Below are 24,416 nucleotides of genomic sequence, written 5' to 3'. Positions count from 1 at the left end.
CCGGGCTCAGGTGTCTCTCGCTGGCCTGCCTCCCTGCAGGGTGCTGCCTGGGTCCGCAGCTGCTTCCTCTGGCTATTTTTCAGGCACCTGTCACCTGCTGAAAGTGGGGAGTAGAGCAGCTCCTTTCGGGGGGAGGGCTGTGGGGTGCAGTGACCCCCACACTCTGGGCCGGAGACCAAGTGAGCTGGAGTCCCCCAGTGTGCTGGGGTGGTTGGAGGGGGGTGGCGGGAGCCAGCCGTGAGCTGTGAGCCCACCCTCTGCTGTCACAGAGAACCTGCAGGGTATGTGTCTGGGACTGCAAGTTCTGCAGATTGCATGAATTCCAGAATTCCAGGATTCCTAAAGCAAACTGCAAACTAGTTAGAGCGAGCAGGTCCGTCACAGGCCTCCTGTGCCCAGGTGTGTCTCTCCAGGTGTGGCGTGCTCCTTGCACACTGGCACACCGTACACCTGGCATGGCATGAGCAAGCGGCATCACATTTCCTGGCACCTGCACTCAGGGCACTGGGCCATGTGCCCTTTGCCTGCAGGGACTCCGCTTCCCCAAGGTCACCCAGCAATGAGCAGGGAGGACAGATGCACTCCGCGCTGGCTGGTAGGATCCGCAGCGCCTCACTGTGCCTGTCACCCCTTCTCCCCCCTCCCCCAGGTCACTTGTCAGACTGCAGCAGAGCCCCTCCTGCTAAGGACCCTGCCCAAGCCGGGGCAGGGCCCGCGGCAGCGTCAGACCCGTGTGGGAAGGCAGTTCAGACCCAGCAGCCTTGCTCCGTGCGGGCCTCCCTGTCTGCAGACATCTGCTCCGGCTTAGCCACTGACGGCGGCGGAGCGCACGGCCCAGGTGATTCCCAGCTTGCCCGGCTCCGAGCATGTGCTAGCTGCGCCGGGCCCCCGCGGAGTGAGGGGGCGAGAGCGGCAGCACACGCTGCCCGCCGCGTCTGAGCCAAACCCGTAGCTGCGGCCCTTGAGTAAAGGGAGTGGGTGGCCCACCCGTCCCCGGGGCCGGCTGTGTGAGGCTCAGAGGGAGGCGCGCGGCACTAGAGCCGCTCCGGGGGAGGCGCCGGGACCGCCGGGTCAGACGAGGCGTCGGCCGCGTGCTCCGCGCCGGTCCCCAGGTCCCCGCTAAACACAGGGCCTTCTGTCCGGAGGGGCGGCTAGGGGGTGTGAGGGCACAGCTCCTGAGCTGGGGGTTTGCCTTGAGGAGGAAACGCTCGTCACCTCTGCCGTCGGCGCGGCAGCCGCGCGAGGTGGTGCTCCGTCCCCACCAGCTCTGTCCAGAGAAGCCGTGGTGACCGCTGCCGGCGCCCCGCACGCCCTCCCAGGGTCTGCTTCTCTCGTGCTCCAGCGGCGCCTCCTTTCCATTACGTGGTCGGCGGCTGTGGTCCTCCGGGCTGGGCTAGGTGCAGCCGTGGATGCTAAGTGACGAGGCTGATGTGGCTGGTGGTGTGTAGCAGCAATCCCAGAGACTGTACTTGATGCCTGTCTCTTTGTTTTCTTCCCTCTATATTCATTTGCAGGCTGGACGGTTTACCACCCAACGTCTGAGAGACTGACCTATAAGTCTAGTAGCAAACCTCGCGCTCGATTCCTCAGTGGACCCGTGTCTGTGTCCATCTGTCTGTATTTGTTCTTTGTATTTTACCACCTTCTGGCCCTTGGTTTCTCCCTGCCCCTCCCTGTCTTCATCACCTTCCATACATTTCGTAGGGTGCCTCCCCCGCCCACCGCAGCCCCCCGCCCACGCCCCGCGCACAGCCCCGCACACACGCCCCTTCTTGGCCCCAGAACGCGCCCGCGCATGCTCTCGGCTCTCGCCCGGCGCCGGACGCATGCGCAGCGGCTCGCCCACCCCCGCCTCGGGCACCCGCCCCCCTCCCAGGACCCAAAGCGCTTGGCGCTTTACTCCTCACCTGTTTGTTTAATTTCGTATTTTTTACGTTGGACGTAGTTTTATTTCTGTTGCAATTGTGGTGCATACACACGTCCGCTGTCCCCAGTTCCAGCAACAAAAAGACAGCCCCGGCCTTCTCTAGACGCATGGTGTGTCTCACACGTGTCTGGATTCTGAAGACATGCATGTAGCGAGCTGAGACAGTTCTAGAAGGTCACTGGAGGGTGTGACTTCTGTACAAGGGCCACAGCACTCAGCACCGTTACCCCGCGCCCGCTCCCTGCATGTGGAAAGGCGGAGAGAAGGTGCTCCAGCTAGGACGTCCCACCCCTCCCCACGCTCTGGTCACCTGGGGAACCTCTCGGTGTCCTCCACGCTGGCTCTCCCTCTGGCCCCGGCCCCTCCTGGTCTCCAGCTGGAGCACTTTACTTGGTGAACCGCTCTCACCTCACAGACCTCAGACACGAAGTCAGTCACAGCTCCGAGCTCTGCTCAACCGAACCTCAGCCCTAGTGGCCCTCAGATTCCTGGGATGCCCTGCTGGCACCCAGGACTCCTGTCCAGGAAGGGCGCACATGCTCAGGGCCATCCAAAGTTATTTTCTCCCTCAGAACAATTGGAAAATGAATCCAAAGCTGTGGGGTTTTCAAGGTTTTTGGGTTTTTTTAACACAAAAATTAAGCTCTCAATTGGGTGGAAGTGCTGGTTTGGGGCACGTGGCTTTTTGCTGGTACAATAAAGATACATTGTATTTGTCAGGACCTGAGGCCAAGTCCACCGTGGGCATCCATTCCCATCTGAGTTGCCTTGTCACCCTCCCCCAGGCAGCAGAGGTCAGAGGCACGGAAGCACAGAGATTCCCAGGGACTGTCCTCATCTCCCAGCAGGTGTCCCAACTGAGCTGCTGGTTAGCTGCTGAGCTGGTGGAGAAGTGGGGGCGAGGTCCGAACGCGTTCTGCTTCCTGGGTCACTTGCTGGTCCTCTTTTGCCCGAGTGTGTGTGGCTGTCTCCTGCGGACGACAGGTGCAGGGCAGCTGGGTCTCCAGGCATCTCGTGGTCAGACGGGTGGCTGCGTCGCTCCTGGGAACACCACTGGTCAGGCTCAGGAAGCAGGGTAGTTAGAGCAGGTGGTGCTTTCCCTGGGGTGCGTGTGGTGGAAAGGTGCGCGCGTCAGGCACCACATACTCCTCTGAGGTCGTCCCCGCTCCACGTTTGCACCTGCATGCTTCTGCGTTGTTGAAGGGTTTTCATTTGTTCTACTATTGTTATTCCGAGATTTAAGGAAAAAAAAAATTGGAGACATAGTAGGGTCAAGTGGTTTCACTTGTCTCTGGCCAAGAGGAGAGGAACATGTAAGGCCGGGCTCCGTGGCAGACAGGGTGCTGGCCCAGGCAGGGCCGATTCCGGGTGGTGGTGTGTGCTGGCCGGGCGTGCCTCGTCTTCTCCGGTGCTGTGCACCCTGTGACATCACTGTTTCCGTAATAGTCCTTTCCAGGCATGACCTGGCTGTCTTGGCCACAGCGCGGCCCCCACAGGCTCTGAGGTTGCTGGTGGGGAGAGCGTGCGGCAGACCGTGGCCCTGAGCCCGCTTACCCGCAAACGTGTGGCCTAAGGGTGTGTGGAAAGGCGCCCACCAAGGCCCTGTTCCTGGTACGTGCCCAGCCCGCTGGGCTCCTCTGGGAGCCAGAGCCAACTGCTTCCCTGCTGACAGGGGAGCCCCAAGGCCCAAGGAGACTGCATGGGCACCCGTGAAAGCCCGGTCACAGCCCTGAGGGCCAAGAGGTGGCAGAAAAAAGGGCATTTAGGGCAGGGTTGCGGGAAGACCCCGAGGTGGGCCTGCTCTGGGCTCTGGGCTAGCATCGAGGGGAGGGCTGCAGCCGTGGGGCGTGGGTGCAGCTAGTATGGCCTGCAGCCGAGGAGAAACCCAGAGGTGTTCTGTGCACGGCCTTGCACGGAACAGGAGGCCAGGCTCTGGGAAAACAAAGTGTGTTCAGTTACAAAGTACAGAAAGGAGGCCCCCAGTTCTGTGACGTGCTGAGACCATGAGAGCAACCAGGCCGGGTCAGAGATGAGTGGGGTGGAGCCCAGGCAGCTGCAGGCAGCCAGGAGGGGACCCCACGTGGGAAAGGTGGCCAGGCCTGGGAGGAAGAGCGTGCAGAGAACCAAACCTGGGTGCCTTCCTGGGGTGGGCACCTGGACAGGTCTGCTGCTGGGAGGGCTGGCCGGGGAGAGGGCTGGACTCCTCGGAGCACAGACAGGGTGAAGCCTTGGGCAAAGGCCCCTCCTTGTGGTCGACAGGAGGCTTGGGGAAACCTGGGGACTATGTTTCGGGATTCAGGGGGTATGGTTGAGTTACAGAAGAATCTGGTGGTCAGGAGCTGCTGTCAGACCTCCCCTTGCCTCTGGCTCCAGCACCTGACTAAGTGCAGGTACAACCCCTCCGTGGCGTCTCTGCACACACAGCTTTGGATCTGCTTTCTGTTTCTCTCATGCACTCATTAGCCTGCCGTCTGCGCGGCAGTGAGTCTGTCCCTGGGACTCTCCGAGGAGGCTGCCCAGGCCATGCCCTCGCCCTGCAGTGTCCTGGACCCTTCCTGTGGGGACCCACAGTAGCGGGTGTGGGAGAGGGCCTTTGGGCAGCCAAGGAGGCGGCCACCCCCGAGGAAGGCCTGTCCAGGCCGGACTGCCCTCGGGGCAGTCAGGGCAGAGCGGAGCAGGGAGGCATTCCCATTTCATGCTTCACAGACAAGGGCTGGCACTTTGCTCAGCAGTGTGAAGACCTGGTGGCTCGTTACAAAGAAACCAGTGGCATTTTGGTGCCGGCAGCTTATCGGTCTCCAGTGCCGGAACCGGTGTCTAATGCCGCTGTGCAGGGTGCGACCAGGCAGCTGGAGGCGTGCCTCTCCTTGAGGGACCTGCAAGGAGGCCCCTGGAGCTCCTTGGGAGCCTCCTCAGGAGTGGAAGGCTGGTGCCAGCAGCATGTGTGGCAAAACCACGAGGCCTGGCCCACCTGTCCAGCAGCGTGTCCGTGGCAGAGAACCGTGAATTTGGGTATCTCCCTGGCAGCCAGGCGAGGGTCTGGATGGTGGTGGTGCCTGGCAGGGCTGGCTGTCGGCACCAGAAACAGCTCGTGTGTCCTGGCCAGAGATCCTTGGCCCTTCCACAGCCTGGGAGAACATTTCCCAACAGCTGGCCACGTGGCTTTCCACCTCCACCCCTGCCCAGGTGGAAGCTTCCCCAAGTAGTTCTGGGCCTCATGCTGTCTCTTCCCAAGGCCTTGGCTAAGCACAGAAGTCCTGCAGGGGAGACCTCCTGCTGCATGTGGGTTTCCTGTGGGTCTTGTGTGTCGCCAGTGCCCTTGCGTTGCTGTCTTGTAGCCCAGCGGCTCAGGCAGGAATGCAGAGTACACACTGGCGTGGAGGGAGGTGAGTGGGGCTGGGGGAGGCTTAGCCATCAGTCGTCGCGTGCTGGGTCTCAAGGGCAGGGCACAGGCCCTGGGGAGCCCTGAGGATGGGCAGGGCTGTGGCATGAGTGAGGGCTCATCGCCAGACACACAGTCCATGTAGCTCTGCACCTGTACTGGATGGCACGACCTTGGTGTGGGAGGTGGCCGGATCACTGAGGGCAGGGAGTGTCTGTGCTCTGGTCACTGTGGGCCGTGCCTGGTGAGTGTGTGGCGGCCTCTGTGGGCCAGTGCTGAGCATGGTGGCTGGTGGCCAATGGTCCCATCTCTGGGGCCCTGACCACAGGCCCTGACTTCTCAGGTGGTTCCCAGCAGGCAGCACCCGTTGTTCTCGTGGAGAGGATGGTGACCAAAAGAACCCGCTGCTGTCAGGCTGCGGGAACCTGGCTGGCCGGCTGTTTCCATGTCCTTGCGCCGTCTGTACGGAGCTGCTGAGACCACAGGGTCTGGATGGGGGAAGTCTGTGCCTCACATGGTGCCCCGCAGAGTCAGAGCCTGGGACCTGTGTGCCATGGAGCCCCCAAAGGGCTCGGTGCTCCCAGTGGGATTCCACGTTAGGACACAGACCAGCAGAGGCCCTGCAGACCTCCACTGGCAGATGACTGGTCTGGACCACTCCTGCCCAGCCCCTTTGTTTTTTACTTATCCATCACAGCCCCCAACAGAAGATCATCTCCCTTTCCCCAAGTCAGCCTCTGAGCACAGACAGTATGAAGTTAAAGAGCAATTCATCTGAAGCCTGGGCTGACCGTTGTCCTCGCTCCTCAAACACAGGGGTGGCCGCCTGCCTCCCCTGACAAAGGCACAGGGCACCCTCAGGGAGCATGGGTGTGTGGGGGTCCTGTTCTGGCAAGGGGCTAGGGTGGGAGCACCGACCCTCTCTGATAGTGCAGCCTTGCTGAGTGACCTTGGGGACGCCCAAGCCATCCTGGCCTGTCCCACTCTGCCTGCTCAGGCCAGCTTGTCTGCCCTCTAGGAAGGCACCGACCATCAGGATGTGCCGGGCGGCACAGACAGCCTCAGGGACTGTAGGGCCTGATGCTTAGTGGTGGAAGAAGGAAGAGCCTCTCCCTGACCTGGTGGGCTTGGGGTACCAGAGGAGGCAGCAGCAGCAGTGCAGGAAATTGGGGCCAGCCCTGCTTCCTACCTCCCCGATAGGACCCCTGTACTTTCCCCTCCACAGGCACCACTGGTCTGGTCATGGCAGCCGCCTGGGATCTAGGATGGGCCTCAAACCTGCAAAACAATGTATCTTTTTACACTTGGAAAACAAACCTCCCTTGGGCCTACTGACAGGGCAGAGCCAGCGGCTCCACCAGCCAGCGGCTCCCCTGAGCTCTCCTGGCTGACTTTGGGTTTTTTTGCCTCAATCAATGGGGCTCCAGAAGCCTCTTGTTTGAAAACCAAGTGGTGTGCTTTGCTTTTTCGTTTTTTTTCTTTTCTTTTTTCTTTTTCTTTTTTTTTTTTTTAATATGCTTTTAGAGACACACTCACTTCTACCTGAAGCTTGGGGCCTGGCCCTGCACCTCTGCCCCTCGGCGAAGCTCACGTGAACCCGCACACTGACTCGGGGCCGCCCGGGTAGCCCAGGTGGCTGGTCCCCTCTCTGAAGCGCTGGCCTTTGCTCCTCCTTGCACACTGATGACTTGTGCTTAGAGTGTGGTGGCTTGTCCCCCGTGTGTGCTGTCCTGCCTAACCCTGTGGTCTTGTGTCATTTCTTCTTCCCTTGCAGGGTCTGCCCTGAAGCGTCTCTGTCTAGGCAAAGAGCACAGCAGTCGTAATTATCGGGTTTTTTACCCCTTGTCTGCTCTCCATCGCATGGGCTTTCACGTGGCTAGTGCACGTCAGGGTCTCCGCGGCCGGCGGGCAGGCGTCTGCTCCGCGCCCATCCTCCGAGGGCACCGCTTTGCCTCTGCCTGGAGGGAAAGCCACCCGCGGGTGCCCCTCGCGTCTCCATGGCTCCTAGAGTCTGTGTGTCCTGGCTGGTTGACACACTGACACTCCCCTTCCTGGAACGTCCACACATTACCAATCGTTAATTGGCTCCTTTTCCAAAACCGTAGGAATGAGTATGTCCCTGAAGTGCTAAAGATGAGTGCCCCCGAGGAGAGATGCCGGGATGAAATGGGTATCAGTCCACCTGGGCCGCCCACCACCCTCACCTCACACCTTTTTTTTTCCCTCCTTTTTTCTTTTCTGGCTGAAACATTCATGTAGAAATAGCAGTGTGTGTGTGTAAAATTCCATCACTAATACCGAACTCTGTGTGTCTGTGCTTTTTCATTGCTAGCCGCTCTAGACTACATTTTGCAATGGCTTGTTTGAAGAGATGGTCGTTAAGCTATTTTTTTTAATGCAGAAACATTTGGCTTATTCAAAATTGCTAACCAGAAATTACATGTTGTGGGGGTGGGGAACACAATTTAAAAAGAATTAAAAAGTCCCATGTTGGCCATTTAAAACTAATCTCAGTGACTTCTTTGTCCAGCTCCGCCTGAACCACAGCCCCGGGGGCCTTCCCGCAGCCTGGCCTCCCGGCTCCTGCTGGTGCAGGCACCCTGTGCCCCACAAACGTCTCCAAGCGTGGGGACCCACAGCGGAAAGCTTTGGGTGTTTGTACCCTTGATTAATACCTTCCTTACATGCTCTGGGGAGAGACACGATTTTGTGCCTTAAATTTCCAAACCACTAACCCATTAACAGTCATTCACAGGCAGGCCCACGATGGAGATTTTGAGGCCTTTTCCCTTTGCCGGACGGACGGCAGTGGCTGCCGTGGGCTGAACACCCGGCATGGTCACGTTCATTCCCGCTCAGGGTGCAGAGGCCTTGGGATTCGCCCTCAGTTTTCTGAGCTCCCTCACACGTAGGAATCTGGGGTTCCTGTGCAGCGTGGCCATAGGGTTGATGCTGAGCAAGGCTGCCAGCGGCCTCGGTCCTGTCCTTTGGCCCAGCTCCGATGGGACAGCTGCCTGGCACAGCGTGGTCCTTATGGCCTGTGGCAGTGTTCCAAAGTGTCTAAGGCTGGCACATGGGCTCCCAAACGCAGACCATCTCCTGAAGCAAGGTGTTGTCAGGCCTAAGCAAGAGCACTGTCCGAATGACTGCAGCTGGCCGGCGGTGCTCCTTGCAGCGTCACCGACCCGGCCTGTGTGTGCTTCCCCAGGGTCCTCCACCAGCAGCCTGGTCCCGGGCCCCGAGCCGGGCCCCCAGCCGACCCTGCACGTCCAGGCACAGGCCAACAACAGCAACAACAAGCGAGGCACCTTCACGGACGACCTGCACAAGCTGGTGGACGAGTGGACGAGTAAGACGGTGGGGGCTGCCCCGCTGAAGCCCTCGCTCAACCAGCTGAAGCAGACGCAGAGGCTGCACGGCGTGGAGGTCACGGCGGGCTGGCCCCCGGCCGCCAGCGAGGCGCAGGCTGTAAGTGGGGTGCCCGGGCTGAAGGGGCGGGGAGGGAGCGGCGCACGGGCGGTGGGTGCCGCGCCGGGGCATTGCCAGGAGCTGCCCTCTGGGCTCTGGTCCGGCTCTGGTCCCGCGTCCCCGCGATGGCTGATAGTTTCACCGCCTCCCGGGAGGGCGCTCCCTGCTCGTCTTCAGGAGGAGTGTGTGTCACGTTGTTACTTGGTCCTGAAATGCTTAGCAGAGGTCACTGGTGAACCCATCTGGTCTAGGAGTTCTTTCTTGAGTGCGGGAAGGTTCCCTGTGACCTTTTACTTAGAAAAATTTCAAACATACAGAAATGTTGGAAATTGCACAGTGAACCTGCGTGTGCCCCAGCCTGCACGCTGCAGCTGACACACGTCTCTCCATCCCCCGAGGGTAAGGTTTTCGTTACAGATTCAGTTTCTTTTATACTTTCTGTGCCATTTGGATTTTCTATTTTTTCGTTAAGTCCTGCTTTTCTAACATTTGGTAAATACCTAAATTTATCTAAGTTTTCAAATTAATTGACATAAGCTGCTTATAACATCCTGTCTTCAGCCTGTAGTGATGTTGATTTTCATTTCTGATGACGGTGGCTTCCGCGTGTGTGCCCCTCCCTCCCCCTCCTGTACAGCCTCCTGAGGGGCTCATAAACCTTAAGGGCCTTCTCAAAGAACTCATTTTGGCTCTGATGGTATCTTTATGTGTCATTAGTTTCTCCTTTTGTTATCTCCTTCCTGCTGTGTCTGAGCGGCTTTGCTGTTCTCGAATGTTTCTTAAGATGTGCAGGTCATTGATCTCCAGCCTTTCCAGTTTTATAATACCTGTATTATTCAATCTATAAAAATTCAATCTATAAAAAGCATTCAATCTATAAAAATCCCTCTCGTGGTTCTATCTGGATCCTAAAGGTTTTGATATATAGCATTTTCTTTAATCTTCCATTCAAATTATTTTGTAATTTCCGCTGTGGTTTGAAGCAATATAATTATTAATTTCCTCATACTTTTTATTACTGCTTTTGACCTTAACTGCAATGTGTAAGAGAACAAACTTTGGGTGTTTTCAGTTCTTTAAAATGTGCTGGGACTGGCTTTTCAGTCCAGCTGTCAATCAGTCTTGTCCACCGCTGATGCTCTCTGCACTCCCGCCATGCACATGGTGCCTGAGCCTTCCTGTGTCCGCCAAGTCAGTGATGGCAGCTCCCTTCCAACAGCAGCAGCCCTGGAGTCCTAATGCCTCAAACCCCACTCTGGTATTTTGTGACCAAGTTGAGAGTCTTCAGCAACCCCCCAGCCCTGCAGGATCCTCCCCCTTGGCCCAGGCAGGGGAGTCTCTGCTTCACTGTCTGGACTCCAGCACATGGGACCTCACACCTGCGCAGGCCGTACCCCATCTTACCAGCTTGCTAATCCCATTGTTTGAATGGCAGGGATTCTTACTAAGATTATTTTTTTAAAATATTTTATTTATTTGACAGACAAGAGATCACAAGTAAGCAGAGAGGCAGGCAGAGAGAGGGAGGGAAGTAGGCTCCCCGCCAAGCAAAGGGCCTGATGCGGGGCTTGATCCCAGGACCCTGGGATCATGACCTAAGTCAAAGGCAGAGGCTTTTAACCCACTCAGCCACCCAGGCGCCCCTCTTACTAAGATTTTTTAAAATATTTTTTCACTGTGGTAAATCTGTATGACATAACATTCATCATTTCAGTCATTTTTAAGTGTGTAATTCAGCATAGTACTCTGCACGTTCACAATGTTGTGCAGCTGTCACACCATCCATCTCTAAAACCCTCTTCATCCCAAATAGAAACTTCTAAGAAAAATACTCTCTAGTCCCCACCTCTGGTGCCTCTGCTTATCCAGCCCCTATTAACTTTCATTCTACATTCTATGGATATAAGGCATCGTGTAGTGTCTGCCCCGTCTTCTGTTCAGCTTACAGCATACAGCTGGGCTGCAGCTGGGGGATGAGAAGGAAACAGGGAACACAGTAGTACTGTACTACACTTATCATGGTGAGCATTTTGTAATGTGTATGTATCTTAAATCGCGATGTTGTAGGTCTTAAATTTAGTATTTTATGTCAACCACACTTCAATTAAAATTTAAAAATTACTTTTTTCCAATCTTTGAATTGCAAAATATAGGACATAAAATTTGCCATCCTAGCCATTTCTAAGTGCCGGTTTTAAGTGCATTAAGCATTAATTAATATTGTTCAAGCATCACTACCATGCATCCCCAGAATTTTTTCATCTTGCAAAACTGAAATTCTGTCCTCATTGAAAACGACCTTCCCATCCCCCACTCAGTCCCTGGCAACTGTGATTCTACTTTCCAGCCGCAGGGCTCGGACTCCCGGAGGCGCTGTGTCAGTGGAACCCTACAGTATTTGTCATTCTGGGGCTTATTTCACTCACTGTAATGTCCTCAAGGTTCACCTACATTACAGCCTGTGTCCAAATGTCCTCCTTTTTAAAGCTAAATGCTATTCTAGTGTATGTACACACCACATTTTATCCATTTATCGACTGACGGACGCTGGGGTCGCTTCTACCTATGAGCTGTTGTGAGCGATGCTGCCCCGAATGGAGTGTGCAGGCATCTCTCTCAGTCCCTGCTTTCCATTCTTTAGAAAGAGTACCCAGAAGCAGAATCACTGCATCATACAGTAATTCTGTTTTTAACTGTTTGAGGAATTGCAAACTGTTTTCCACAGTGGCTGCGCCATTTTACATTCCTGCCAGCAGTGAACAGGGTTCGTTTCTCTTCATTTCTTGCCAACTCTTTTTATTTTCTGATTTTTTTAAATAGTAGCCATTCTAATACCACTGTGGTTATCTCACCGTGGTTTTGATTAGTATTTTACTAATGATCAGGGATGTTGAGCCTCTTTTCGTGTGATTACTGGCCATTTGTAGATCTTTAGAGAAAGAGCAGTTCAAGTCCTTTGCCTATTTTTATTGTTTTTTTTTTTTTAAGATTTTATTTATTTATTTGACGGACAGAGATCACAAGTAGGCAGAGAGGCAGGCAGAGAGAGAGGAAGGGAAGCAGGCTCCCTGCTGAGCAGAAAGCCCGATGCAGGGCTTGATCCCAGGACCCTGAGATCACGACCTGAGCTGAAGGCAGAGGCTTTAACCCACTGAGCCAGCCAGGTGCCCCTCTTTGCCCATTTTTCATCAGTTGTTTTGTTTTTATTACTGAGTTTTAGGAGTTCTATCTTCTGGATTTTAATCTCTTATCAGATATGTGATCTGCAAATACTTTTTCCCATTCTATTGAGTGCCTTTTTACTCTGTGGACAGTGTCTTTTTTTTTTTTTTTTTTTAGATTTATTTATTTATTTGAGAGAGAGCACAAGCAGGGGCAGGGGCAGAGAGAGAGGGAGAAGCAAACTCCCTGCTGAGTAGGGCACCTGACACAGGGCTTGATCCTGGGACTCTAGGATCATGACGTGAACTGAAGGCAGATGCTTAACTGACTGGAGCCACCTAGGTGCCCCTGGACAGTGTCTTCTGATGCACAAAAGTTTTTAATTTTCTTGAAGACCAATTTACCTGTTTTTTCTTTTGTTGCCCATCTCTTTGGTGTCATAGCCAAGAAATTATGCCAAATCCAATGTTGCGAAACTTCCCCCCTGTTTCTTGCTAAGAGTTTAGTAATTTTAGCTCTTATGTGCAGGCCTTTTATCCAGTGATTAATTTCTGTATATGGTATGAGGTAAGGGTGCACATTTCATGCTTTTGCATGTAGATAACCAGTTCTCCCGCATCATTTGTTGAAAAGGCTCTCCTTTCCCCCAATGAATGGACTTGGTACTCTTGTTGAATATGAACTGACCGTATTTGCACAGATTTATTTCTTGCTTCTTTGTTTTTTCATTGGTATATATGTCTGTCCTTTTTTCAATATCACATTGTTTTGATTTCTTTAGCTTTGTGGTAAGTTTTGAAAACAGGAAGTGTGGGTCTTCCAACTTGTTTTGAATTGTTGTGGTTATTCGGGGGTCCCTTCAGGTCCATGTGAATTTTAGGATGGGTTTTTTCTATTTCTTGAAAAAATGTCTTTGGGAATTTAACAGTGATGGCAACGAATCTGTAGATCACTTTGGGCGGTACTGACTGTAACCACACACGTCTTCCAATCCATGACCTTTTTTTCTTTCCATTTATTTATGTCTTAATTTCCTTTGGCAGTTGTGTGGCTTTCAGTGTGTAAATCTTTAAACCCTTGAAGTTATTCCTAAATATTTTATGGCTTTTCTATTATTGTAAATGTAACTTCTTTAATTTCCATTCAGACTGTTATTAGTGTATAGAAATGAAACTGATTTTGTAACCTGCAACTTTGCCGACTTCATGGATTAGCTATGTGAATCCGCACAAGCATTCTTTATGGTTATCCACATGTAAGGTTTTGTCATCTCTGACCAGGGATCATTTTACTTCTTCCTTTCCAATCTGGCTGCCTTTTTTCTTCCTCCCTAATTTCTTTGGCTAGAACTTCTAATATTATATTGAATAAAAGTTGCAAAAACAGGTATGATTTTCTTGTTCCTGACTTTGAAGGAAAAATTTACACTTTCACCACTGAGTATATAATGTTAGCTGTGGGTTTTCATATATGTTCTTTATCATATTGAGGGCGTTCTGTTCTGTTTGTACTTTGTTGAGTGCATTTATTATGAAAGTTGGATATTGTCACATACTTATTCTGCATTAAATGAGAGGATTGTAGGTTTCTTTATCCCTTCAGTCTTGTTAGTGGTAATATTACATTGATTGATTTTCATGTTAAAACACTCTGCTTTAATTCCTGGGATAAATCCCACCTGGTCATGGTGTATATACATACTCCAGTTATGCTACTGAATTCAGCTTGCTGATATTTTATTGAAGACTTTTGCATAAATATTCATTGGGTATTAGTCTAATTTTCTTGTGATGTATTTATCTGGCTTTGGTAGCAGCTTAATGCTGGCCTCATAGAACGAGTTAGGAATTATTCCTATGTCTTCCAACTCTTGGAAGACTTTGAGAAAGAATGGTGTTAATTCTTCTTAAAAATCTGGCTTCTCTTTGTTGAGACATTTTTGATTACTAATTCAATCTCACTACTTGTTATAGGTCTGATTTTCTGTTTCTTCTTGAGTCCGCTCTGGTAGTTTGAGTGTTTCTAGAGATTGTTCTATTTCATCTAAATTATACAGTTTGGTAGCTAAAACCTTGTCCATTTGTTGATCTCTTCAAAGAACTGACTTCTGGTTTCATTTGTAATTCATTTGCTTTACTTTTTCTTCATGACTTCCTATTTTCTACTTTATTATGGTATATAGTTAGATTATTAAGATATTGTTCAATGTAGGCATTTACAGCTATAAATTTCCTTCTGAGAACTTTTGCTTTGTCCCATAAATGTCTATGTATTGTATTATCCTTTTCATTTGTCTCAAGTTACTTTCTAATTTCCCTTGTGATTATTTCTTTGACTCTGGTTGTTTGAGTATTTAGTTTTGTATATATGACAGTTTTCTAGTACTTTTGTTATTGATTTCTAATTTCATTCATTATGTTAGAAAAGATACTTTATAGTATTTCAGTCTTTTTAGATATGTATTATATTTGTATTGTTTATGTTTATTTATTGAGACTTGTTTTATGGCCTAATATGGCCTATTCTTTAGAGGTTCCATATGCACTTGAAAGTACAATCTGCTCTTGTTGGGTAGAGTTTTATTAGGGCTAATTGGCTTATTGTACTTTTCAGATCCTCTCCTTATTCATCGGTCTCATTATTCTAACCTTTATTGAAATTAAAGTATTAGAATCTACAATAGTGTATAACTGTTTCTCCTTTCGGTCCTATGTTTGCTTCATATAATTTGGGGCTTTGTTTTTAGGTGCATATATAATTGGCAAACTTTGATGTATCAAGTTTTATCAATATATGGTATTCTTCTTTGTCTCTTATAACCTTTTCTGACTTAAAATCAGTTTTGTCTGGTAATAAAACAGCCACCCCAGCTCTCTTTTTCCATCTTTTTACTTGCAACTTTTTTGGGTCTTTGTATCTCAAGTTAAGTCTCTGGTAGCGGCATAGAGACTGGCCATGCTTCTTTAACCTCTCTGTTAACCTCTGCTTATTAGAAAGTTTAATATATTATATTTAAAGTAATTAGGGATAAGGAAGGAATTCTGACTTTTGTTTTCTTACAAGTTTTTATTTCTCAACTCTAGTTAAATTTAGTATAAAATTAGTCTAAAATTTAGTTGTTCTTTTATATTGTATACTTTGTATTCCCTTCTTTACTTTGTTATATATTTTAGTTATTTTCTAACTGGTCCCCTTACTGATTACAGTTAACATCTGAAAATGACCTAGTTTGAATAATACCAACTTTGTTTCAATAGTATATAAACACTTTGCTCCTATACATCTCCATCTCTCCCCCTTTGAATTTTTCCCGACTATTCATATACCGTGCGCCCGTTAACATTTATTATTATGGCATAATGGGTTTGCCCTTTATTTTTTTAAAGATTTTATTTATTTGACAGACAGATCACAAGTAGGCAGAGAAGCAGGCAGAGAGAGAGGAGGAAGCAGGCTCCCCACTGAGCAGAGAGCCCGATGCGGGGCTCAATCCCAGGATCCAGGATCGTGACCTGAGCTGAAGGCAGAGGCTTTAACCCACTGAGCTACCCAGGTGCCCCTGGATTTGCCCTTTAAATCATATAGGGAAAGAAGGAATTAAAGCCAAAGCACAGTACATTTATCTACATAGTTACCTTCTTTATTTCTTCAAGTGGCTTTTATCCTTCCATTCAGTCTGTAAGACTCTCTCTACCATTTCTGGTAAGGCACACCTTTTAGTAACAACTTGTCTTAGATTTGGTTTATCTGGGAGTCTTAGTTTTTCCTTCATTCTTGAAGAATCGTTCTGTTGAATACAGAATTCCTACTTGACAGTCTCTTCTCTACTTCAAGTATTTTTTCCTGCACACTCTCTCTTCTCCTGAGACTCCCATAATGTCTATACTGGCCTGCTTAGCCGTATCCCACAGACTCTTCAGGCTCCATACAGGTTTCTTCATTTTTTTCTTTCTGCTTCTCAGACTGGATAATATCAATTGTATGGTCTCAAGTTTGCTGATTATTTATTTGCTGTTCAAATCTGCTGTTGAGTCCCTCTAGCAGATTTTCAAATTTCAGTTCAATTTCTCAGTTCTGATATTTCTATTTGGTTCCTTTTATAATTTGTCTTTTTATTGACGTTCTCGTGATGTCCTGCACAGTTGTCCTGATTTCAATCTGTACATGGTTTCCTCTAGCCCTTTGAGGATATTAAAAAAGAGCTGATTTAAAGTCTTTAATCCAGGGGTTCCTGGATGGCTCAGTTAGGTGGCCGAGTCTTGGTTTCGGCTCTGGTCATGATCCTGGGGTCCTGGGATTGAGCCAGGAGTTGGGCTTCACACTCAGCAAGGAGTCTGCTTAAGGATTCTCTTTCCTTCTCCCTCTGTCCTTCCCCTGCCCCAACACATGTGCTCTCACTCTTGCTCTAAAAATAAATAAATCTTAAAGTCTTAAGTCCAATGTCTAGCTTTCCTCAGCAACAGTTTCTGTTTCTTGTTGAAAACCAGGCACTTACATATTAGAATTAGTAACTGAATCTGATTAGAAATCAGATTCTCCTCTTTCCCAGTATTTGCTGGTTTCGATGAATGCTTAGCTTACATTAGCTTGAGATATCCTTGAATATCAGGAGCTTAAAAAACACCTCTTCCAGACTTTACAGATTGAATGGCTCAAGGCTAGAGAACTCCTTCAATACTTAGCCAGGCCATTTACAATTTGCCTATGCTTGCAGTGTGATGAATGGTGAAACTTGGGTTTTTCTTTTTTTTTTTCTTTTAATAGAGAAAGAGATCACAAGTAGGCAGAGAAGCAGGCAGAGAGAGAGAGGGGGAAACAGGCTCTCTGCTGTGCAGAGAGCCTGATGTGGGGCTCAATCCCAGGACCCTGAGATCACGACCTGAGCTGAAGGTAGAGGCTTAATAACCACTGAGCCACCCAGGTGCCCAGCTTGGGTTTTTCTCAGGTTTTTTTTTTTTTTTTTTCCTGGCAGTGTACCCTGAATAGAGCATGTGCATGACTTTCTGAACTCCCACCACACACATACTTTTTAATGCCCTCATTTCCCATAGAAACTCTCTACCATGCTTTTCTACTATGGCTTTTAGGCAATCTACCTATATCATGATTTTAATTCTTTGGCCCCAAGCAACTGTGGATTTTTAAATTGCCTTACAATTATGAGTAATGCCTGACACTCTTCTGCCCTTAGAGAGTTCTAAATCTCTACAAACAGCTGTGTGTACCTGTGTCAGTCCTTCAGGTGGCCTATACATAGGTTAGAACAGTCCTGCACAATCATTTTTAAGGGGTGCCTGGGTGGTGTAGTTGGTTGGGTGCCTGACTCTTGGTTTCAGCTTGGGTCAGGATCTTAGCGTTGTGGGACTAAAAGATCATGACCCGAGCTGAAGGCAGAGGCTTAATCCACTGAGCCACCCAGGTGCCCTTTTGTACTTTTTGATTTCCTCTGATTTCTTGGTTAACCCACTCATTCATTGTTTAGTAGCATGTTATTTTTAGTCTCTACGTATTTGTGTTCTTTCCAGATTTTTTACTTCTGGTTGATGTCTACTTTCATACTGTTTTAGTCCAAAAAGATTCATGGCATGACTTCAGCCTTCCTTAACTTGTTTGAGACTTGTTTTGTGGCCTACTATGTGATCTGTTCTGGAGAAGGCTCCATGTGCACTAGAAAAGAATGTGTATGCTGCTGTCTGGGGATGGAGTGTTCTGAAGATATCTGTTAGATCCATCTGGTCCAGTGTGTCATTCAAAGCCACTGATTCCTTGTTGACCTTCTGTGTGGCTGATCTCGCCACTGATGTCAGTAGGGTGCTCGAGTCCGACCAGAACAGATGTCTGCTCCTAGTCCAGGGCTGGGGCCGTAGCTGGACTATTGTGTGTGGTTATCGTCCCCTCTCCCTGGGCTGATGCTGGCCTCTGCTGGCGCTGCTTGCATTGTAAGGGTTCTGGTGCTGCTTGCATTGTCAGGGTTCTGGTGCTGCTTTGGATGGTTCCAGCCAGGTGTGTACCAGAGGGGCAGGTCTGCAGGAGAATGCAGGGGAGGGGCAGGCTGTGCAGCATTAGCAAGTTCTGTGCAGGTCAGCTATAGGAGGGGATCAGGGGAGCTCAAAACCGTGCAGAAGTTGGCCAGGTTGGAGGGGGGCACCTGCAGCTGGGTGCAGGCTGGTGCCGCTATTAGCAGGAAGAAGGTAAAGTGTTCCTGCTGCCCTGGTTCCCAGAGGTATCCATGTATCTAGGGAGGGGAATAGCACCTATGACCTTTTTTGTTCTTGGAAAGTCATCTAAACGCCCCTGCCCCTGTGGCACTCACTGTGAAATTAGTGTTCTCGAAGAAGCGAATGTTCTTCAGATCATTGCTCCAAGGCTGTCGCAGCAGGGCCATTTGTTGTGCTGCCTCTTCAAGGCCAGGAATCCGTTTCCTCTCCCTCCAGGCTCTCCAAAGCTGGGCTGGCTGATTTTTGAAGTTCCTGTGTTATGCCCTGCTGATTCTAAGACCTGGAGTAATTCTACCCGCCCCGATTTTCATGCGGATTCTCTGTGCCTGGGTCTGTTTCCCTCCTTTCTCTGTCCCTGAGGCGTCCCTCCCTCCTGCAGACAGTCCTCAGTCTGTTTGGAACCAAACAGTATCTCTATCCTTCTGACCTGCTTTGATGAGGCCTCCTCTCTGCATTTTGCTCTTCAGGTCACTTTCTGGGTTATTTACACTGATGTAGGTGTCATCCAGGTGTACCTGGGATGAGGTGAGCTCAGAATCCTCCTGGCCCACCATCTTCCCTGGAAGTCCGTTATATCCTTTTTTGTAAGTTCCTCGTTCTCTGCCAAAATTCTCAATCTTGTCTTTCTTTCACATAGTATTTTACAGTTTGTTTTCTATTTTACCTTGTTTTCCTTTATATTGCCTTATCTTTTAAATTTTTAAGTTATATGAGATGTTTTATATGAAAATTTACCTGTAAAACAAAATGGAGGCCTAGAAATTGCTCTTACATCGTTTCCATTGGTCTTTGAGTGCCGTTTCACATTCTTACTGGCTTTCTTTTGTAAAGAGCCTGGTCAGCGATCTTTACCTTTTAAAAGTTGAATTAGCTCTTGATTATTGATTTGTGGGAGTTCATTGTATGTTCTTTCACATATGTACACATCATGGATGGATACGTTCTATCGGTCTGTGGCTTGTCTTTAATGGTGAAAGTGACATGGCAGACATTTTAGTATTGTCGGGGTCTAGTTCATCCCATGATTTAATTTTTCTGTCCTATATTAGGGATTTTTGCTTCTCTCAAATTTGGATATTCTCTATGTTCCTGCGTTTTTTCCTAGAAGCGTCACTGTTTTGGCTGCTGCACTGAGGCCTGAAAGCCTATGGTCTGATGGAGGTGTCAGGATCCCCCCATCCCGTATGCACATCTGGCTGTTACAGCGCCTTCTTTCCCACACTGCATTGCACAGACATGGGTCACGTGGTCCTATATGTGTAGGTCAACTTCTGAACTGTCATATCGATCTGTTCTTTCACGATTATGACAATACCACCCCCCGATGCACTGCAGCTTTGCAGTATATTTAGTATCGAGGAGGGTACAAACTCCAATGTCCATCTTCTTCAAGAATTTGATTTTTCAGGGCACCGGGGTGGCCCAGTGATTCAGCGTCTGCCTTCGGCTCAGGTCATGATCCCAGGGTCCTGGGATCAAGCCCCTCATTGGGCTCTCTGCTCAGCTGGAAGCTTGCTTCTCCCTCTCCCACTCCTTTTGTTTCCTCTTTCGCACTCTCTCTCTCAAGTAAAATCTTTAAAAATAAGTAGATTGTATTTTCTTAAATTTCATTTTCCAGTTGTAGATTGCTAGTATATAGAACTTTGTATCTTGTATCCTGCCATCTTGCTACATTTGCTTGTTCTAGAAATCTGTTTTTATAGTCTTTTGAGTTTTCTCCAAGCACAACCTTGTCCTCTGCAAATGAGGATGGTTTTCCTTTTTCTTTTCTAATCTCTGGCTCTATTCTTTTTCTTGCCTTGGCTGGGACTTCCCACACAGCGTGGACTAGGAGCAGGGCAAGCTATAGGGGAAGTGCATTTGGCATTTCACAGCAGCGTAGGTTTGGCCGCAGGTTCCAGAGAGGCCCTCACAGATGGAGGAAGCATCCTCCGGCCTTGGCTGCTGTGTCTTCTGTGAAGGAGCGTGGAACTTCTCCGCTGCTCTCCCTGCATCTGTGGGGAGCATCACCCGGGGTTCTTCCTTACGGTATAACTGGGGCAAGAGGCAGCGATATTCTCTGGGAAGAGCACCCTTGCATTTCTGGGGCTGACTCCACTTGGCTGTGCTCTTTTCACGGCTGCTTTCTTCGAGCTGCCTGGACTTCGGGCACTGAAGGCTACTGGTCTATAATCTCTGTGGCCTCCGTTTTCTGTATCACGGTTATGTTGGTCTCACCACCCATCTTTACTCACTCTCCCATCCTTGTGCTGCTCCTTCCTTTGGGGTGTGGGAAGAGGCGGGCCTGCCCTGCCAGGAGTTCCTGGGCTCAGGCCCTTCCATAAAGACCCTGACCGGTCAAATAGGAAGCCCTGGGGTGGGGTGTGCAGTTCCTCACTGTGCCCACAGGGTCCACTTTGGCCCACGGACAGCCGGGCCATGAGGTGGTCAGGCTGCGGCTTTGGGGAGACTGCTTCTTTGCCCCATGCTGTCACTTTGGTATCAGCCATTAGCAGATACCCCGTAGCAGGTCCTGAAACTACTCTCTGCTGAGGAGAGAGCATCTGTGGGGATCCCTGGGGAGGCCAGCTTTTGGCAGCCACATGTGCCTTCCTCTTCTTGTCTTGTAGATGAACGCCCCTCGAGCAGCAGTGGGGACACCATGTCTGGCCCCAGCGCCCAGCCCTCTAGCCACCGCGGCCATTCCTGGAACTGCCCCAGCCCTGCCCATGCCAGGTACTGCCCTTTCTGGCCTACCAGCCCCACCCTGTGCCCAGACTCTGGGCCAGTACGGAATACTATTCCCACCTCCAGTGTCCTGGGGGCCCTGGGCAGCCCAGGTGGGCAGCCCAAACCCCAACCCCAGGCTGGGCTTGGGGGCAGCAGGCGTGCCTGCACTGCCTGCATTCTTGCGGCCGCCTGTGGTCAGCGCACCGGGCCCTAGACTGCGAATCACATAGCTCTCTCTTACCACTTGTCAGCTGGAATGCGTGGAACTGAACAGTCTGGAGGAGCCAGGTTGCGGCTTGGCCTCCGAGTCCTGCCCCGCCTGCCCGTGGGTGCCTGGCGAGGGGGCCGGTGTGTGGGCGATGCTTGCTTCCTTGACTGCTGCAGACCCTGCTCCCTCTTATGTATCCGTGGTCTACACCTACAGCCTTTGCACCCACGTCCTGTACTTGAATCGATGGTTAGAACGTTGTAATCACCCTGCAGAAGTCCAGTGCCTTGAATTCCAGCTTTTCTGTTCCCTGATGAAAAGAGATGTTTAAAAAAAAAAAAAATCGTATGTTGAAAAAATTGTATTTCATTTTGATAATTGGCTTATGCTTTGAAATCTCGCCCATTTTCAGTTGCAGAGATACAAAACAGTTTATAAATCTGAAGCTAAAGCCTGACTTTAGATCTCTCTTGTAAATGAGGTCTCTTTGGGCTCCTCTGGTCCCTGAGAGCAGACAGATGGACACCCCCCGTGCCCGGCCTCCAGCAGCAGTAGTGCTCTGGGTGCAGCCAGCAGACTCCCCGGGAATGTGTGCTTCCTGGGGGAGCGTGCTGCTGGCAGCAGCAGGTCTCTTGGTAAGGAATATCAGCAGCTATGTTTGGCTGTGCAGAACCTGCTAGAAAATGCTAGATGAGCAGGCACACCCTCTTGACCCAAAGCCGGTGGGCGGCAGGCAGGCCACCTACCCTGCAGAGACCGCACAGTCCCCTCAGCTCTGGGGTTCTGCCGACCCTCCTGCTAGCTGTGCTTCCTCTTCCATCACGTGCACGGAGGCCTGGGTCTCACTCTGCTGTGTGCGTGCAGGTTGCCTTGCCAGGGCCAGGAGGACCCCTTCCCTGAAGGTTTTAGTGGGACTCCTCCCAGATGGGCACCACACAGCCCCAGGAGGGAGCTGAAGTCCCTGCTCGTCATGGCCAAGACATTTTCACTTCCCCTCAGAAGGCAGCTTGGGCCGCCTTGCTGTGAACTGTATTGTTCCGCCGTACTGTGGGACCTCACAAGAATGGGCTGAATGATTTTACGTGGATTATTCCATCAATTCAGTTAGAATTGAGTTTTCTAGGTGATTACGCAGTCTTCTGCCAGGGCACGATGATGTAATAAGAGATTTCTGTTCTCTGTAACGTGCCCTGGGTCCCTTGGTGTAGAATTCCATGTATCTGGTTCCTGAGGGGGGTGGAAGCTGCCTTCTCCTGCTCTCCCTAACTCCCTGCTGCACCAGAGGTGAGATCTGGGGTCTGGCCTCGTACATGTATGGTCAGTGGCACGGAATCCCCAAGAGATTGTACATATAAAGGAGAAAAATAAACATTTTTGCTTGAAAACAGTGTGGAACAACATCTTTTCCTTTCCCTCTGCCCATGTCAAAGCAGCCAGGCTCCTAGGTTGTCCTGGGCGCAGCCTTACACTCCGCTCCCAAAGGCCAGGGTGGCTGTGAGGAGACGTTGGATTGAATGGTGGGGTCCGGGTCCCCAGCAGGAGCCACATCTGGTGTGTGCTCAGCTGGCTCAGGATCCAAGTGGGTTGTTAGGTGGACTCACTACCACCACCACCACCACCACCCCCCCCACCATTTTCGGCACATGGTGCTTACCAGGTGTGGCCTAGGACCTGAGGACCCAGGTCTGCTGCCTCCAGGCCTATCTGCTGGGCTTTCTGCCACTCTGGACATACAGTGGGCTCTACCCCATGGAGAGTGTGACTCATGGGCAACTAACTGGTGCCTCTGACCCCTGTCCACATGGACTGATTTGTACAAAGCAGGCTGGCAGAGCTGGAGCGAGGTGAGCTCCTTTGTACCTTCTCCTGGATCTGCATTGGGCTTGCAGGCTTAGAGAGGACATGAAGGTTGGAGCATGTGCAAGTTTGGGGAGGGCCCTCATGGCATTTGGTACCTGTCTGCAGCTGACCCACCCTTGATGGCATCACACTCAGTGGTCTGCGCTCCTGCCCATGCCCTATACACACTCACGCTGAGGTTTACAGTGCCTCCTGGCCCAGCCAGCTAAGAGTAGTCATGGCCCTATGCCCATGCTGTTGGAGGGAGGGGACCCCCTTTTCAGAACCAGTGCAGATCCCACAGCCCCATCTGCTGCCTCATCTGACACCAGCCTGGGCAGAGCTGGGGCATCTCAGGGCTCCGGCTTCTCTCACTGCACCCAAGGAGCTTGGCACTGCAAACACGCAGGTGCTGGGCAGTGGCTCCATGCAGAAGCTGGCCCGATGGCAGAAGCTGCCTGGGGTCTGCCTGCACAGTGTGGGGGTCAGAGGCCACCGGTTCCCCCCTGGGAGTATGACCGTCTGGCCACGCTGTTCCACCTTCCAGGGCCTTATGTGACGAGTTGGGCCTGTAATGAGCTGTGGCGGTTTTGTTTTCTAGATTCTGAGAGTGAGAAGCCCGACTGAGCCCAGGCAGGCCAGCCCGACCCCGACGCCAGGCCCCGTGTCGTCACACGTGGAGAAGGCGAGTCCACGCCTCGTGTCCAGTTCACGCTGTTTTGTAACCACTTTCTAAGCATTTTTTATTCACAACTGGAAACACAGACGTAATGCAAGAATAAAGAATATTTTGGGGGAAAAGGGACTTTGGTTTTTCAAGCTCTGTCCTATCTAGTGGCCTGAGACCATAGGAAGTGAGTGAGGGGTGCTAGAACATGTCCTGGGACGAAGCAGCAGGACAAGGTCTGGGGGCGCCTTTGACCAAGGGGTTCCTGGTGTGGTGGGGAACTTGCATTTTTACATAGCACTTTATAGTGCACCTGCTGGCCCAGGGTCCTCAGGCTGGGACAGCAGCTGGCACAAGCCAGACAGGTGATGAGGTCCCACCTTGCTCAGAAGCAGCCAAGGATGAGGATCGTTTTCAGGACCCTCCCCATCACACCAGGGTGACCCCTGGTCTCTGGCAGCACCGGGCCCTAGGAGACCAAGCAGCAGCACCCATTACATTTGGCCCTTGGCGCACAGAGCTCCACTCATTTTGCTGACCTGGGGGCTCCCCTGCTCTCAGAAGCTCAACACTCGCGCTTGGGGCACGGCGTGGGCATCCACAGCAGCCTGAGACCTGTAGCCACAGCGGATGGCAGGGCAGGGCTGCATCCCCAAAAGAAAAATGGGAAGCCTGCAAGCAACCTCACAGCATCCTGCAGTGGAGGGGCTGCAGCGTGGCCTGGCCTGGGGAGGATGGGGCTCACGCTGGAGCCCAGCTCAGGGGTCCCACTCATCAGGATGAGGAACTACAACTTTGCTGTCATTCCTCTTGGATGACAACTTAGTGCTTCCTTC

General features: G+C 50.9%; 1 protein-coding gene across 9 annotated transcripts in view; it reads left to right on the top strand.

Moving 5' to 3' along the window:
- WNK2 (WNK lysine deficient protein kinase 2) overlaps positions 1-23,718 on the top strand; it is a 113,015-nt gene extending 89,297 nt beyond the window's left edge. For 2 of the 9 annotated variants that reach the window (XM_032866439.1, XM_032866438.1), the window contains exons 25-29: positions 650-838; positions 1,515-1,613; positions 7,084-7,128; positions 8,518-8,777; positions 20,767-21,617. In XM_032866439.1, coding sequence (XP_032722330.1) covers positions 650-838; positions 1,515-1,613; positions 7,084-7,128; positions 8,518-8,777; positions 20,767-21,096 — 923 coding nt within the window. In that variant the 3' untranslated portion in view covers positions 21,097-21,617. Of the gene's footprint in view, positions 1-649; positions 839-1,514; positions 1,614-7,083; positions 7,129-8,517; positions 8,778-20,766; positions 21,618-23,514 lie in introns of those variants that run through there. The other 7 variants (XM_032866443.1, XM_032866442.1, XM_032866446.1 and 4 more) reach the window with 7 other exon arrangements.
- Positions 23,719-24,416: the final 698 nt, after the last annotated feature.

The sequence above is a fragment of the Lontra canadensis genome, unplaced genomic scaffold (genome assembly GCF_010015895.1).
Source record: "Lontra canadensis isolate GAN:19392208 unplaced genomic scaffold, GSC_riverotter_1.0 scaffold31, whole genome shotgun sequence".
Lineage (NCBI taxonomy): Eukaryota > Metazoa > Chordata > Mammalia > Carnivora > Mustelidae > Lontra > Lontra canadensis.
Note: the sequence above shows the minus strand (reverse complement) of the source record. Positions and strands in the feature narration are given on the sequence as shown.